The sequence below is a fragment of the Hydra vulgaris genome, chromosome 12, assembly GCF_038396675.1.
Source record: "Hydra vulgaris chromosome 12, alternate assembly HydraT2T_AEP".
In the NCBI taxonomy this organism is placed as follows: domain Eukaryota; kingdom Metazoa; phylum Cnidaria; class Hydrozoa; order Anthoathecata; family Hydridae; genus Hydra; species Hydra vulgaris.
The window spans coordinates 60,311,947-60,330,000 of record NC_088931.1 but is presented as its reverse complement, the minus strand read 5'-3'; the positions used below and the strand labels follow the sequence as shown (position 1 = coordinate 60,330,000).

Sequence of the window (18,054 nt, the reverse complement as noted above, 5' to 3'; positions counted from 1 at the left end):
ATGAGAGGGGAGGGAAGGTTGTAAAATTAGAAAAAGTCAAACTAATTGGAAGAATGAAAAACACATTTGTTCCAAACGTAGTCTAACTCTGGACAGCTAAAGAAGTTTTACAGTATTGTTTTTATTACAAGCAAAATCATTTTTCTCAAACTATATCATGTGGTAAAGCCATTTCTTGTAGACTATTTGACTGTCAATTTAAAATTACAAAAGTTTAAACCGTTGTTGCTATATAAAAAATATTTAATCTGAAAACAGCAATACAATATGGTTTTTAATAATGTATGCAGATCAAGACTGTGAAAAAGAGGATAGATATCCTGTTGGTTATCAAAAAAGATTTCAGAACTAGCAAATATCAAGACAAGTTGAGATAAAACAATAAAGTAGTCAAAAAAAGTTCTTATGCTAAATAACAATTAAAATTGTAAAAATGTAATAGGGATGTTTTATAAAAAATTACTATTTCTAGATCTAAATTTTTTGGTCTCATAGAAAAATGGAAAGTCAAGAAGACATTGATTGATGAAAAAAAAAGAAAAACTTTTAAACATAAAGGTACGGGATGAAGAAAATGTTTTTCTCCAACACAAAGATTTATCACTAAAAAGGAAAATAGAAGATCTGGATTTTTTAGAAGACTAGTTGGAGGGGCACAGAAAAGGATACTCAAGTAAATTGGATCAGAAGAAAGCTGCTAATGAAAAGAAAAAGAATGAAAGGTTTGATGATTTGATGAGAATGCAAGATAGAAAAAGAAGGAAGCTATTACAAATGAGATTAACTTAACTGAAGATACTGATGAAGAAGAAGTAAAGAATAATACTGACTATGTTCAAAAAAAGAAAAAAGAAAATCTGAGAAAAAAAAAAAACCTGAGCTTATTTCAACAATGATTTCTAAATATATATTAGAACTGATAGGTTCTACAGCAACAACTCAACACTGATCCCCTGTTTCTCATTATGCAATTGTTGGTAATTTTATTGTTATCTAGTGTTCATATTGATAAAGTCTCTATCAGCCAATTATCTGCAAGAAGAGCTCATACAAAATTCTATATTCACTTTAATCATGTTGGGAGGTGTATAAAATAAAATAAATAAATATGAATGACTAATGCTCTCATTATTTTAAAACTGTTGTAACTGTGCAAGCCGGTTTCCGGCAAAATATGGATGTGCAATGTGTCAGCTATTATTCCAATACGGTCCGGAGTGTGAAGAAAAAGAAACGTGTACTTGTTATGATTTTGATGGACATATATTTTATGGTTGTTACAGCTGATTATAGTTCTTGTATCCGTAGTTAATTTTATTGAGTTTTTTTTCCTAAAGCAGTAGTTTTCTTCTTTAACGTATTTATAACAATTGGCGACGAAGAGAAAATGATGCATTTGGCAAATATATCGAGTTTTGATTTAGAAAAGGATGATTTTATCGAATACATAGAACGGTTTGAAAATTATTTACTTGCTAATGACATTAAAGATGCAGAAATACAAAAAGCAGTTTTTTTTATCAACTGTCGGAGGATCTGCATACAAACTTATTCGTAGTTTGTGCGAAAATGACACTAAAAATAAAACTTTTACTCAGATAATAATGCTAATGAGGAATCACTTAAAACCTACCCCAAACTTCATTGCACAACGATTTCAATTTTATAAAAGAGACAGGAGAGAGGCAGAATCAGTAAATGAATATATCATGGAGTTACGCAGACTATCAGAGTATTGTGAATTTAGTGAGAAATTAAACGATTACTTAAGAGATAGGTTTGTATGTGGATTAAACAATGAAAATGTTCAGCAAAAGTTATTAACTATAAAAAATTTAACATTGGAGACAGCACTAGACACAGCAAGAGCATATAAAGCAGCATATAGAGATGCTAAGGCTATTCATGGTACTAGAGAAGGCCCTATAGAACAAGATGGAGTACACAAGATAGATACTTGGGAAAAAATTGATAAAAATAGAGAATGTTTTAGATGTGGCTACACAGGTCACCTGGCAAACAATTGCCATTTTCGCAACTCAAAGTGCCACATATGTGGCAGAATTGGACATATTAAAAGAAGATGTCGATCAGAAAAAAAAGAATTTGATGGTAGGAAGGAAAAGAAATTAGGAGTGAAACAAATTGGAATTTGTGAAGGATCGACTAAAGGAAGCCCTGCTGATGCAGATGAAAACAAAAGTGATTTTTTAGCCTTGTATTCAATAGGTGAGGAATCTGCGAGGGTGAATGAACCAGTTACTATTAATGTAAAAATCAATGGTAAAGAGGTTGGAATGGAAGTTGACACAGGGGCTGCTGTTTCCGTAATGGGTGTTTCTTCTTATAGAAGAATAAAAGGAAATAAGGAAAAGCTAAGAAAGTCTGAAGTGGTGTTAAAGACTTATACAGGAGAACTTGTTAGACCAGAAGGAATAGGGCTTGTTGAAGTAGATTATAAAGGACAATCTTGCACTTTACCTATAACTGTAGTTAAGGGAAATGTGCCCACATTAATGGGAAGAGATTGGATTCAGATACTGAACCTAGAATGGATGGAATTGTGTAAAGGGATGAGAAATGTCAATGTTTGCAATGTGTTTGATTTGAGGGTAGAAGCATTAGTGGCGAAATTTCCAGAGGTGTTTAGTGATAATTTAGGATGTCTAAAAGATTTTAAATGTCACATACCCATACGTGAGGATGCACAACCAAAGTTTTTTAAACCAAGACCAGTACCGTATGCTTTGAGAGCTAGGATTGAACAAGAGCTTGATCGTTTGGAAGACCAAGGGGTTTGGAGACGAGTCCAGTATTCAAAATGGGCCGCACCCATAGTGCCTGTTCTAAAGAATTCAAAAGATCCTTTGGGTCCGTTGCGTATATGTGGGGATTATAAAGTTACAATAAATCAAGCTGCCCCTCTGGATACCTATCCAATACCAAACACCACTGATCAGTTAGCCACTATCGCAGGAGGACAGAAATACACCAAGCTCGACTTGTCTCAGGCATATCAGCAACTTCAGTTAGATGAGGCCTCACAAGAATTTCTAACAATAAATACGCATCAAGGCTTATATCAGCCGACTCGTCTTCAGTTTGGTGTTCATAGTGCAACTGGCATCTTTCAAAGAGAAATGGATAGGAGGTTGGGCAGGTTACCATTTGTGAAAGTACGAGTGGACGATATACTCATTTCTGGAAAAACCGATAAAGAGCATTTAATCAATTTAGAATCTGTATTGAGAATATTAAAGGAATCAGGATTAACTCTTAAAGCATCTAAGTGTTCTTTCATGCAACCTGAAGTGGTATTCTGTGGTTTTATAATCAGCCAAGAAGGTTGCAGGCCAACAACACAAAATGTGGAAGCAGTCAAGGATGTTCCTCGACCCACTAATGTCAGAGAGTTAAGAGCATTTTTAGGCATGGCTAACTATTACAATGCCTACTTACCTAGGATGGCTTCCATTACAGAACCACTCCATAATTTGTTGAGGAAGAATGTATTTTGGAAATGGAGTAAAAATAGCGAGGAAGCTTTTCAAAAAGTTAAAACATTGTTATGCAATGCACCATTGTTAGCTCACTTTGATCCATCGAAAAAAATCATAGTTCACTGTGATGCCAGTCCACGAAAAGTCACGCTTAAAAACCGTGGATGTGGCTATGATGGAGCTAGTAAACACCCCTGTTACAGAGAAACAGTTGAGGATAGCCACATACAATGATCCCATATTAGGAGTGGTTCTAAATAAAGTGTTAGATGGGGGATTAATGATAGAAGATAATAAAATGGAACTGAAACCATACACATCTAGGTTTTCTGAGTTGTCAACAGAAGGAGGTTGTTTGTTGTGGGGGCGAAGAGTAGTGGTGCCTAGAGTGTTACGAGAAGCAGTATTGGATGAGTTACATGATGTTCATCCAGGAGTGAGTATAATGAAAGCTTTAGCTAGAAGTTATGTTTGGTGGCCAGGAATCGATTCCGAAATCGAGAACAAAGTAAAAAATTGTGAGACCTGTCAAAGAAATCAGAAGTGTCCATTAACTGAGTCTCATCCGTGGGAATATCCAAGTAAACCATGGGAGAGGTTACACATTGATCATGCAGGTCCAATAAATGGAAAAATATTCCTAGTAGTAGTTGACAGTTTCTCAAAATGGATCGAAGTGGAAGTTGTAAAAAGCACTGATGCCAAAACAACAATTAGGGTACTCAGGAGTTTGTTTTCAACCCATGGTATACCTAGAGTTATTGTTAGTGATAATGGATCTGGGTTTTCAAGTGAAGAATATAAACAGTTTTTGGCTTCAAATAATATCAAACCAGTCTATGCAGCACCGTATCATCCAGCCTCAAATGGTCAAGCAGAACGAATGGTGCAAACATTTAAGAATTCTTTAAAAACTTTTCAAGGGAATGATGTTGAGATGCAATTGTGTCGCTTCCTTTTTAAATATCGTTTAACACCACATTCTACAACTGGAGTTTCTCCAGCTGAACTTTTATTAGGAAGAAGATTAAGAAATTCCTTGTCGATGCTTCTTCCTGAGGCCATCACTAAAATCAAAGAAAAGCAGCTTCCAAGTATTTTTAGTAATAAAAGTCGATTCTTTCAACCTAAAGACCTTGTTTATGTAAGGAATTATATTGGGGGTGAGAAGTGGATCTCAGCCATTATTGTATCAGCAGTTGGAAATGTTAACTATAAAGTGTTGACATCGGATGGTCGTATCCAGATTAGACATATAGATCAGACTGTAAAACGTCACGTGGAAGATTGCATTAAACCTTTAGTTAAAACAGCAGATGGCATAAATAATCCTTTGTTAAACAATCAAATACCTGAAACATTAGTTCCAAGTGATAACATATATGATGAATGCGAACCGATTAAAAAGGATGTTAATCCCAACAGAGTATGTGAACAGTTTGAAAGTAAAAATGTGGGTCCCGAGAGACCTTGTGAACAACCTGAGTCGTTTTCTGAGTCCATTCCTACAAAAATTCGAAGGTCAGGTCGAACCTGTCGTAAACCAGCATATTTAGAACAGTATGAATGATTTATGGGTGGAGGATTGTTGTAACTGTGCAAGCCGGTTTCCGGCAAAATATGGATGTGCAATGTGTCAGCTATTATTCCAATACGGTCCGGAGTGTGAAGAAAAAGAAACGTGTACTTGTTATGATTTTGATGGACATATATTTTATGGTTGTTACAGCTGATTATAGTTCTTGTATCCGTAGTTAATTTTATTGAGTTTTTTTTCCTAAAGCAGTAGTTTTCTTCTTTAACGTATTTATAACAAAAACCAGGGGGTTACTTAGGATCTTTTTTGAGGGGTTTTTTGTTCCTATGCTTTAAGAGACAGGATTTTTTAAATTTAATTTCTTGAAAAAACGCACTTTATTTTTTAGTGTAAATAGGTCAGTAAAATAAAAAATATTTTTGTCATAAAGGTTTTTAACACTCTTGAACTAGCATTTTTTGACATAAACTTACTAAGTACTGTAACCTATTTGTAATACCATCATACAAGTTAGAAGGTTCTGTATTCTGAATCATCAATCATAGTTTCTCATCTATAAAATCATATTTTATAGTAACTTTAAATTAAAATCATGTTTATTATAAATAAACATGATTTATCTATTTAAATTCCATGATTTTACTTCTTACCTGCCTTTTATGGGGTTGGTCTCCATACATTTTTACAGCAAGAGTGCTTCTTTCTGCTGCAAGTTTTATTTTTATATTGTCAACAACAACAGATATTTCTTTTAATAAAAGAAACAACTCTGTAAAATTTGGATTCTTTAAAGCAATTAAAGCATAGCAATTTAAACTTTTTTCTTGGAACAGTGACAAATATCTGGACCAACTATTTGACAGGATTCTAACAATGAAATTTTTAATTAAATCTATGAATTTTTTCTTGTAATTTCAGAAAGATTAAGTTTACAACTGTGTTTGTATATTGGCTTAGGTATAACAGCAAGTAGCACCAACCTAGCAGCAATGCTAGGCAGCTAGGAGCTCCACCCTAGAAGCAATCCTAGGCAGCAAGTAATACCAAGCTAACAGTAATCCTAGGCAGCAAGCAGCATCAACCAGTTTTTATTTTTCTAAACTTTCTAGTTTTATTTCTCATGTAAAGATTAGTTTTTAACTCATGATTAGATATACTTCTCATGTAAATCTACTAAAAAAAGTAGTTTTAAAAAAATAACTTCAACTGAAACCTAAAAAAAATCAAGAAATGTTTGTTAACTAGTTGATTGCCATAACTTCTACAATACTTATTAATGAATTCAAATTACTTACAAACATGAATCATTCTTTACTCGAACTTGACGAAGCCTTGGTAAACCCAACAATTTATTTTCAAACAAAACATAACCTCTTTCAATTTCAGGTATACTATCACCATTATAATACTGCTCAGTGTAAAGCCCATTAAGCAATACCTTGTTCAAATACTAAATAAAAAAATTAGTTGAAAAGTTATTATAATTAAAAAACTTTTTAATCAATAATAATCATGGCTGCAATCATTTCTTCAGCTTTTTGTATTTGGGGAAAAAAAAAGTTTGATAAAGGTACATAAAAACAAACTTGCATATTTTACTTTATTTTTTTAACAGAAATTTGTTGAACAACAATAATTATTTTTTTAAAGTTATAAATGTTATAAAACATTATGTTACAAACTATGTTATAAGTGTTATGAAAATTTATTAAAGGGGCATCGAATTCAGCTATTCTAATAGTGAGGATGCATCTGAAAACCAGATATTTCCTGACAAACTTTAAATTGTATGTGTCAGGAAAACATTAAGAGAAGAAGGGAGAGAAACCCAAAGCGCTGATGTTCCCAGAAAAAAAAGTAGATAAAACTTTTTTTAAATATAAAAGAACAGTTACAGTAAAAGGATGCAATAACTTTGTAGAAAATAGGAGATATGACAATGACAATACATTTACAATATATTTTTGGAATCTAAATAAGCAAAAATTTTCTTACAATACATTTTGACCCTCTCTCTTTTAGACTCATAGCCATATTAGAAGAACCATATTAGGCCATATTAGAAAAACAAGTACAAATATGACAATAGTATTCCATACAAGGATAAGTAATAGTTTTGTACTAATAAAGAATGGAATCAAGAGTTTGCAATGAACTAGATATATGATTTAAATGAAAGACTTAACTTCTTGATTTAACAACTTCATAAACTTTTCTTGATACATCGTTCAAAACGAGCTTATGGAGAAAACCATCATGCCAGACTTTATCAAAAGCTTTTCTATATCAAGAGCAATAGCCCTTGTCTCACTGCTTCCATTTAATGCACAAAAAAATCTATTATCAATTCAGCAGTAGAATGAGAGAATCAAAATTTACATTGATTGTCAGAGAGTAAGTTGTTAGACCAAGATTAGAAATTAGAAGTTTGTTAATTACGGATTTAAAGACTTTGCTACAATAAATACTAATAAAAATAGTAAAAAGACTGATTTGGTGATAGTTAGAGTCTAGGTATGAGTGATCTCTGCAACTTTTAAAAATTCAAACGATTCTGTTAAACACTGATAAAATAATTTAAAGGGTAATAAAGGGTAAAAAATTGAAGAACAGTTGTTAGACTGTGACAGGATAATTTATGTGACAGAAATTACCTGTACCACTACCTGTAGAAGAATTTATATAGTAGTTTTTAAGCATTTTTTAGATGTAGAGGGTAAAATTACCCCAGTTTACCCAACCAAATATATATACTATATATATATATATATATATATATATATATATATATATATATATATATATATATATATATATATATATATATATATATACCTGCTTGAATCATTTGATGTAATTACAAAAGCTACCAAGAACGGCATTCCAGTTGATATAATAATGAAAGACTTAAGCAAAGCATTCAATGGAGTACCACACACACAACTTTGTTTAAGAAAATTAATAGCATACGGAATAATAAATAAGATGCTTAATTAGATAATTGACTATTTAAAAGATCGAAAACAGTGTGTCATACTAGGAAACACCATTTCAAATTGGCTTAACGTGCTTAGTGGGGTTTCTCGAGGCTAGGTTCTTGGGCAAGTACTGCTTGTTATTTTCATAAACAACTTGGCGCCACAAATCAAAAATAATCCAAAACTTTTTGCAGATGACAAAAAAATGATTGGGATCATCAAAGACAAAAACGATTTGATCAGTTTGCAAAACGATATCAACATTATATCAAAATGGTGCAAAACATGGCAAATGTGTTTAAATGAAAGCAAATGTAAAGTAATTCACATTGGTAAATTAAATCCAAAGTTCAATTATCAGGTAAATGGGCATCAGTTATCGAAGATAGAATTTGAGAAAGACTTGGGAGTGATTTTCAACTCTGACTTAAAGTGGGACCGGCAAATGAACTCTATAATAGCAATGCCTAACCACATAGAGTCAGCTTAAAAACTCATTCAAATACATTAATATAACCACTTTAAGATGCTCTTCATGTCAATGGTGAGACCACATCTTGAGTACGATGCTTCAATATAGAATCCAAATAGAACAAAAAACATCAAAGCGATTGAAGCAGTCCAAAGAAGGGCAACTAAACTAGTCCAAGAAGTTAGATGTAAAACATATGAGAAAAGGATCCGCTGCCTTGATCTGACAACACTTGAAGAAAGACGTATAAAAGGAGACCAAATACTACAATTCAAATTTAAAAATGGACTAAATAAAATAAACATTTATTCAAGTTTAAGCCAAGAAAAATATGATCATGGTACAAGAAAACAAAACTATTTAACCAGAGAACAAAACAAGTCTCATTTCCGGTACAACTTCTTCTCAAATAGCATAGTTAAACGATGGAATCAACTACCAGTAAACTGTTAAAACTCAAAAACAATAAACATTTTTAAAAAGAATTATGACAAATTTACAAAAAATTAATATTTACAACTACCATAAATAGTCTTTATATAGCCATTTCTCACGACTTTGTCAATGTAGTTTGACATTAATAATAATAATAATAATAATAATAATAATAATAATAATAATAATAACAATAATAATAATAATAATAACAATAATAACAATAACAATAATAATAACAATAACAATAATAATAATAATAATAATAATATACATATATATATATATATATATATATATATATATATATATATATATATATATATATATATATATATATATATTATATATTTATATATATATATATATATATATATATATATATATATAAATATATATATATATATATATATATATTATATATATATATATATATATATATATATATATATATATATATATATATATATATATATATATATATATATATATATATATATATATATATATGTTATATTTAACAAAAATGTATATAAAAATACATAAATAGAAAATAGTACATATTATTATATATAATACTACATATAAAATTAATTTTAATATTATATATAGTATTATAAATCTAATAACATTCATATATATATAATCGTACATAAGAAAAATAACATATATTTCAAAAATAGCGCTAAACGTGTTTAAAAAAGTAATTTGTTTTGAAATTTGAAATTCCCGCAAAATTTAAAAAACAAAATTTAAACAACTTATTAAGCAAACTTTTTTTTTTGCCCAAGTCTGGCGTTAGTTTGGCGTAAGTTCAAAACAGTGAAATTCGTAATTACGAAACTTGCGCAGATGCGTTTAACAAAACTTACGTAAGTTTTTTTTAAATTTCAGTGCTAAAAAATCTGTATTCACCGAGCTGAAAGTGTACTTTAAAAGTTTTTAAAAACTTTGAACCAGCTCAATTTAAGCAAGAAAAGTTACGTTAGTTATAAACTTTTGCGTAACTTTAAAATAACTAAATATTAGAAATGGTGTAAGATTATTATGATACCATATATTGTCAAATTGATATAGGTACGTGCGTTGCTTTAAATGAATACTCTAATGTAGAATGTATTCAAAAATTTCGTTTGTATAAAAATAAATAGAGATTTTTTCAACACATTAACAATGGTTTGTCACCAATCACGTTGAGAAGCAACTCGATTTCTTTAGAAGCAAAATGCTAATATCAATGAGGCTTTTATCAAAGTAACTAGGAGTTTTTAAAGAGTGATTGGTAAAAATTATTAGTCAGTTCATAAAAAGTTAGTAACAAAAAAAAAATAATCTTTTGATCATTTATTGATAAATATGATTGTTATTATTGGCCTGTTACGAATGAAGTTTGAAAGAGTTGGTTTATCGACGACTTACTTAAAAGTAGCTTATTTCTTTTTTCAGAAATGTTGTCAAAAATCCTGAATAAAGATTTTTATTTTTTCTAATTCTGAATTAAAAAAGACATTGGAATATAATTCTAATGCAATTTTCCTTTTTGCTTGTTAACAGTCATGATTACACCATTTAATCAACCAGCTACGCCAGAAAAAATATATTTCCATAAATTTCACCTTCAGGTAGACTGTGATGGGTAACAATCCTTTGATCATCTCAAAAACAATTGGAGGTCACAAGAGAGATGGAGCACTTAAGTGCTGCTAATATATGCTTACCCAAACAATATATTGTAAAATATACTTTATGTGCAATTTACTATTTGTAAAGTATATTTTATGTGCAATAAACTTTGAGGTATTGAAGAAGATGATGTAGACTATGTTCAAGCTGAATTAACACAAGCCAACCAATTCGACTTGGCATTGTACAAAGAACACTAATTAAAACTTTGTTTTTAAATTAAAGGCAGTAATATATAATTGAATGTTACATCGGTAAATGTTATAAGGATTTTTTTTGATGTTCTATATATGACTTGTTAAGGCATTATGCAAACTCCAAACTCAGGTATGTTCATTAGGGTAATAACTATTATCATTATTTTTCGTTACGAAACTGAAACCCTTTACATTAGAGGAACAATTGTAGGTAGATGACAGTAGCAACATCAATTTTTAAAAAAATTGAAAAAAGTTTCCCGACCTTTTTATTTTTTTTGTGCACACATTGTTCAGTTTGACTATCGGTTTCAATTTCACACTGACTTTTTACATGACGTTCTATACTGCTTTTAAGCACATTTCAGTCACATGTTTTCATTTGTTTATAAACAAGACATTTAGAGATGGTTGTTAGTTTAGTAGTTTGTTAATAGATGTTGTTTATTATCTTTGTTTTGATCCCAGCTATACCTTGTGAAGTGTAAACTCATTTGAATATTTTTGTTTTCAGTGCGAGATTGTCAATAAAATGTCTTATAGAAATTCAAGCAACATTGTAAAGTCAAACAGGTATATTTGGATGAAGAATCTACCCTCCTTTTCTAAACAGAAAAGGGATCCAAAAATTCCATCTGTTAAAAAGCTAACCAATCTCACACGGATGCCGACAAACCGTCAAATTCTTGGAAACTTCACTTTTCTGTTCAACAGCGAAAAACATCGACTGGATTGAATCAAAATTATGATTACGGATATAGAATTGCTTTGGAGGAAAATTCTAGACTTTCCACTATTATCCAGCACACTCATCAGAAAGAAGCTCAATAGTCTGATTGATCTATATGACAAAAACAAAAAGAAACCGTCTGATAAATTCACTGCAACACTTTTTCAGTTACTTGATGTCACTAACGTTAATGGAGAATGGAAAAGCACGGAGAATAAAGAGCTCTACCAGAGGCAAGTTAAAAGTGGAAGAAAGATTGGTTATTCAATGGTCAAACAAGCCCCTTTAGAATTAATCAACCCAAGAAAACGAATCCGACTATCAACAACTCAACCTCAAGCCTGCTCTTCTCAATCCCAACCCACACAATCACATGAAAATGACTCAGAATCTTTGGATTCTGAAACCTCTGATTCTTTACCCGAGTCGCCAACCACTTCTTTCACGTCATCTTCTGCTGAATGCAAACCGAAATACCAAAGATCAAGCACTACAACAGCGGGTTTACCTGTACTGAAAAACAACATTTCTACACATAAACCACATGACGTTCTTGCAACCATTGCTGAACACGAGGGTCACGATGTGCCGGTTCCAAGTCAGGTGGGTGTCTGGAAACAAGTAATCTCTGAAGGACAGAAAAAGAAAACCAAAATTGTTCAAAAACTTCAAAGCAAAGATCCCTATTGATAAATACGATGCTTGGGAAAATATTCGCATGATAATCTGCGACACGACCGCAATAAATACTGGTCGTTTGCACGGGATTGTAAAGCTCATACAGGATGATGTCTTGAGCAAGGGCTTTCACAAGCCTCAGTATATTATCTGTCAGCACCATGAGCTCGACCTCCTTCTAAAGCATGTTATGGATTTTCATATTCAAGAGCCAACGACCAAACCAGAACTTAACTATTCCTTCATTAACAAATTAACAGAAAATTATGTCTCTCTTCAGGCTGATTACCACCTCGTTGCGACAGATGATGTTAACACAGGCGAGAACCCTTGATGGCGAGATGATTTTAAGTTCTTATATGAACTATGCCAGGCATATCGTCATTAAAAAACAACTTTACGTTGGCCTAGAGTCAGCTGGAAGAAACTCCCAAATTTACACCAGGCAAGATGGAACTCACGTGCGATATATGCTATTATAGCATTATTTCTGATACCAGAGTGGCGCAGTATCCTCGCTCCAGCATGCGACTTTATCTGCTACGAATGGGCAAATGCTTGGTTCCATTCGCAACACTACAATGAAGCGTCCTTCAATGAACTGTTTACCTCACTCATGAAGATAAAATGCAAGAAAGCAGTTAAGTGTTTGGAGACGCATTGGTCAGTCGAAGAGTCATTAATTGACATTCCCAGATCTAACCAAATTGCTGAACGTGCTGTAAAACTGATGGAGAAACTTCATGCGAAATCAAGAAAAATTTAATTTTTGAACCTGAAGTTCATAGCAAAAACTATTTTTTAAATATTTCTTGTACATTTTGGACAAATTGCTGGCTGTTCTCTATCTTATTTATTAATAAAAGTTGCTTAGTTATTACTATTACTCTTTTGAATAAAGCAAAAAACACATGTCATTTAAAAAAAAAAAAATATTTTTTCACTTTTTATTTCCGAAGAGGGGGGGGGGGTGACTTTTTTTTTGAAAAAATCAAAAATGCAATTTATATTCTTCAATTACTCATAAACTTTTCTCGATTGCAAGTGGTTTCATAAAAAAAATTTTTTTTGTTATCACACTAATGATCATGCAAATTGTTATGTCAAATTAGTATACAAATTTTTAATTATTTGAATTTTAAAAAATCACTATTTACGTGATATTTATGATTGAAAAAAATGAAAGTTTTTATAGTTTTTATTAATTGCATATTAAACAATTGTCGAAATTTATCTGCCCTTTGTAACCTCTTTGTAGATGAATAAATGATGAATCCCTCTCTTCCTCTTTTCTACTTAAAATTATTTTCCTAATTTTTATAGCAGTTTATAGCAAATTTAGTTTTTATAGCAGAGTTTTTTAAGAATGTTATTATCATTTTGTTAGGCTGTAAAAAATATTAATTAGTAATAATTCCTAATTTAAATTTGTTAGAAATTATATGAATTTAATATTAGAAAAATTTGTTTTAAAAAATTACGAAAAATTACGGTTTATTAAAGTTGTTTTTTTGATTTCTTTGCGTAAGTTCAGCGCAACTCGTGTGTAACCCTAACTTAAAGGAAATGATGTGAAACATTGGTGAATACCAAATAGTTACGAAAATAACGCTGAACTAACGGTTTCCGAAACCTTAGTTGAGCTACGCAAGATTTACGAAAGTTTGGTGAATATGCAGTGAATGAGCGAATATTGGTGATACCTGACTCGCTGATTTTGAAAGAAAGGCAAGTACGTTTTTGTTGAAAAATATAATTAAAATCAAAACAAGGAAATAACTTTTAAAGTAATCAACAAAGTTTATCAATACAAGACTTGTGTTATTAATTTTTTTTTAGTTCTCTTTAGAGCATTTAAAAGGTATCTAAATCTATTTGTACAAAATAATTTTCACTTGTAAAAATTTGAAAGTTTCAATAAATTTATCTTGGCGATGGTAGGTACGCGTAAATCCGGATTTTATGGAGCCGTTTTTTCGGCCAAATTCTGTGACTAGAATTATGGAACTTTAGTTTTGCATTTATTTCTTTGAGTTAAAATTTTATTTATTATGAATTTATTGTTGTCTAAAATTTGCTTGTTTTTTGGACATCAAGTATATATCGAAGGAATGGTGGTTCATTTTTGTAATATATTCTCTCAACTTTAATAACTTTTTTTCTTACTACCTGCCAAATTTCATTGAAAAACAAGCATACTCAGGCACCTTTAATCTATACTCCAATTAGGTAAAATGTGGTTGTTGTTTGGACATCAAGTATTTATTAAAGGAAAGCTGGTTCATTTTTCTAATTAATTCTTTCACCTTTAAAACCCCTTTTTCTTACTACCTGCAAAATTTCATTGAAAAAAAGCATACTCAGACACCTTGATACTATACTCCAATTAGATAACTGTTTTAAGCTTTAATAATGCGATACACTCGCAGTGAGGAATGGTAGAATGTGCTATTAATAACAATAATGATGTTGGATATAGATTATTTAATTGTACTAAATATTTGTAATGTAATTAGCAATTATAATGTCATTATATTTAACATTATTTAAATATGTTTTTTTTTTTATTTATAAAAATTAAACTTTTTTTCTAGCTTTCTAGCTCTTGGGGGCCGAAAAGGAAGTTTATGTTTTATGGTGAATACAAAAAGTATTTGACTAAAGTATTTGAGTAATTTTGAATTGTCGCAAATAGGCATTGACTCTAATACAGAGTGTAATACAGTTTGTAGAAATGGATATATTTTTTTAATATTTACAAAAAATATTGATTCGTTTCTCAAAACATCTCAACAAGTCACTAAATATTTTAAGATAAAAACATGTAAAAATCAGGTTAGGAGTCTCATAAATAAATCATTGTATTGGGCTAAAAATTTTAACAGGGCTGAGGACAGTAACTGTTTTTTGACTTAAACAATGAACCTTTTTTAAGCCATATATCAAATTTGCCTAATATTGTATTATTATCAGGCTCCTCAGATGTTTCATACACCAACACGAATGTTTTATCTTCTTTGAAAAGTGGAACATCAGCATATGCATGTTATAGCAAGTGAGACATATCTAAACATATATTTAGAGAGAATTTTGGCCCTATAAAACAAAATCTAAAATTTAGGTTATCTTACTTGTCTACTCGGTTTGCTAACTCTTACAAAGAACCTCGGAACAATATAGCACTACTAAAAGCTAAATTAAACAGCATGCCAAATCAATTATGTGTTCTAAGTCAAAATGTTAAACAAAAATAAAAAATAATTAAAACTTTAAGGGCAAAAATACCAGATCTGAAAAAACTCACACACAAAAATAAAATTATGGTGAGCAGATTCGTTACTTTAAAGCTGAAAAAAAAGCTTTGAAATTAAATGAAAAGCATAAGTTAAAGCAACTCAAATCTAAGCATAATGCTGCTGTTTTGACAAGTAACAGGATAATTGCTAGTTTGGTGAATGATTTGCTCCAGATTTAGGAGGAAAGAAGTGTAATTATGCTAGAAGATGAGAAATCATTACAAATAAGAATTGTAATTTAAAATATGTTGTTGTGTAATATACCAACAGGTAACATTCCATATCTTATGAGCAAAATAGGATTTGTGGGTGTTATTTTTAATAATATTCCTCATCAAAGTACTGTTGAGCAAAAGGCTCGTAAACTTGGCTGTATTTTAGATTTGCAAGCATAATAACAATCTTACTCTTGGGTTTGATGGTACAACACAAGGAAGTGTCCACATTAATATTAACATTAACTTAACATCTAAAAATAAATGACGTTATTGCTCTAGATCAGTGACCAGGAGAAACAGCACTTGATTATAAAATTCATATATGCACTTCAATTGATTATATGGCTTTTTTTTATTCAGATTTTTACCAAAGTAGCTTTGATGATTGTCGTAACTTGATTATTGAAAATATATCTAACACAATGTTGCACAGAGTTGCAGTCAACCATCATACTATAAGCAAAGTTTGTGCAACCTGGGGCAAGAATTTGAATGAGCTGAACTGCCATTTGAACACATTTGAATTTCTTGACACAACTGCAGTTTCATGTCACTCAGTATTACAGTCTCTTGAGAGTGAGAGTTTAAATATTTCCTCACTGTTGGAACAGTAAAATGTAAAAGTTTGCAAGCAATTTTAAGAGGAGCATATTGTTTGGAAAACTCCTTACTGAGTCTTGGATGAAAAAGTTATATGTTTTAGCTGAGGATGCAACTTTTGATCATGTTTCTGGTATTCAGTAAGTGAAAAGTTTTGCTAATAATTACAAATTGTAAATCTAATTCAGCTGCTTAGTTTTGCAGAAGAACATATTTTTTTGGGAATATTCTTGCCGATAATATTTTAAAATCAATATATGCTCCATTGCTAACCGCTAATACTCGTATAAGCTTCATTGATAACCAACTTAAAAAAATGACTTCTGCTTGTCTTGATGCTGTGCAAGTTGTCTTGAAGCGACAATATAAAAGATATTTCTCACTTTCTTTTACAGAGACACTAAAGGAGGTAAGAGACGCAAAAGAGAGGAACTTGGTAGATATATCTTAATGATGTTGTAAATTTGTTTTTTTAAATAGTATTTTACTAAATAAACATATTTTTTATAATTATTATTGAACTTATTTCATATTAAAAATTTTAAAAATTAAATTTATCAGCTTCATACATGTCATCACTGCTATCTGGCACCCAGAGTGAAAACCAAAACCTCCTTGGTAAGTTTTTTACTGTGTTTTAATTTTTGTTTTTCATTTTAATTTTTCGAACACTCGTTTAATTTTTTTTTTCAAATAAAGGCTTGTCTTGGAGTGATTTCTTGGTTTGGCGCCGGAGTCACCTGGGCATAAATCAAAAAGGGCTTTCTGCATATGGGTCCAGAATAGAGGTAAAGACCTGCCTTATTTTAAGTACAAACCTCCCGGTGGCAGTAGGGATGGCAGAGGATTCAGGAATGTAGTTATTAACAACTTTAAATATACTTATTAATCAGTTTATATAGATTCACTTAGCTGAATTTATATACACTTATTGATAGGTGTATGTATAGTGTGTATGTATATATTTATCAAGTTGATACTTGTATATAATCCTTTTGTATATTAATTTTTTGTATATAGTTGGGTTTAATTTTTTTAAGAAAAATTTGTATGCCAAAGTACTCCACCAGTAGTCCGATACAACTACATATAAACTTTGTATTCGAGTAAGCTTTAATGCCAAGGACATTATATTTTACGAGAAATACATTTATAGATCTTTTCGAATTTGCACATACTTTTTTTTAGATTTCTTTGAATGAACAACAGATAAAATTCCCATCGCTTGGTACGTGATATGAAATTTTTAATGTAATCAAACACTAGATAGTTATATATCATTAGAAAGGTTTTTAATTCAGTATTCTAAAGGTGTTAAAAAATTATCAAAATTGAACAATTTTACAAAAAGTTATGGCATTTTGAGTACCGAATTTTTGATATATGAATTTCTTGAAGAAACTGTGATCAAATTTGAGGTTTGTTTTTAACTTAAAACGTCATAACTTGGTCAATTCTTATCAAAATGCATACAACTTCGTATCAAAAGATAGGTTTTACAAAGGCCAATATATATATACAAAGTGTGTACGAAGGGCGCTAGAGGGGCGTCTACAAAACTCTCTATTCTATTGAAAAATGTAGATTTTTTAAAGAAAGTATTATTATTTAATCAAAATTTATAATTTTTATTTGTATTTTTAATATATTCAAACAGGGTACCATCAAATAAGATTTGGATACTTAAGGTTGGCAGGCCAGAAGTCCTTTTGGCTTCAGGTGCACCCTCT

At 30.7% G+C, this 18,054-nt stretch overlaps 1 protein-coding gene across 1 annotated transcript in view; it reads right to left on the bottom strand.

Annotated features, from left to right (window-relative positions):
• Nucleotides 1-18,054, bottom strand: part of LOC100207545 (polycystin-2) — a 76,390-nt gene that overhangs the window by 34,438 nt on the left and 23,898 nt on the right. Inside the window, exon 6 of the mRNA XM_065813941.1 lies at nucleotides 6,333-6,487. Within this exon, the coding sequence (XP_065670013.1) occupies nucleotides 6,333-6,487 (155 nt within the window). The remainder of the gene's footprint in view (nucleotides 1-6,332; nucleotides 6,488-18,054) is intronic.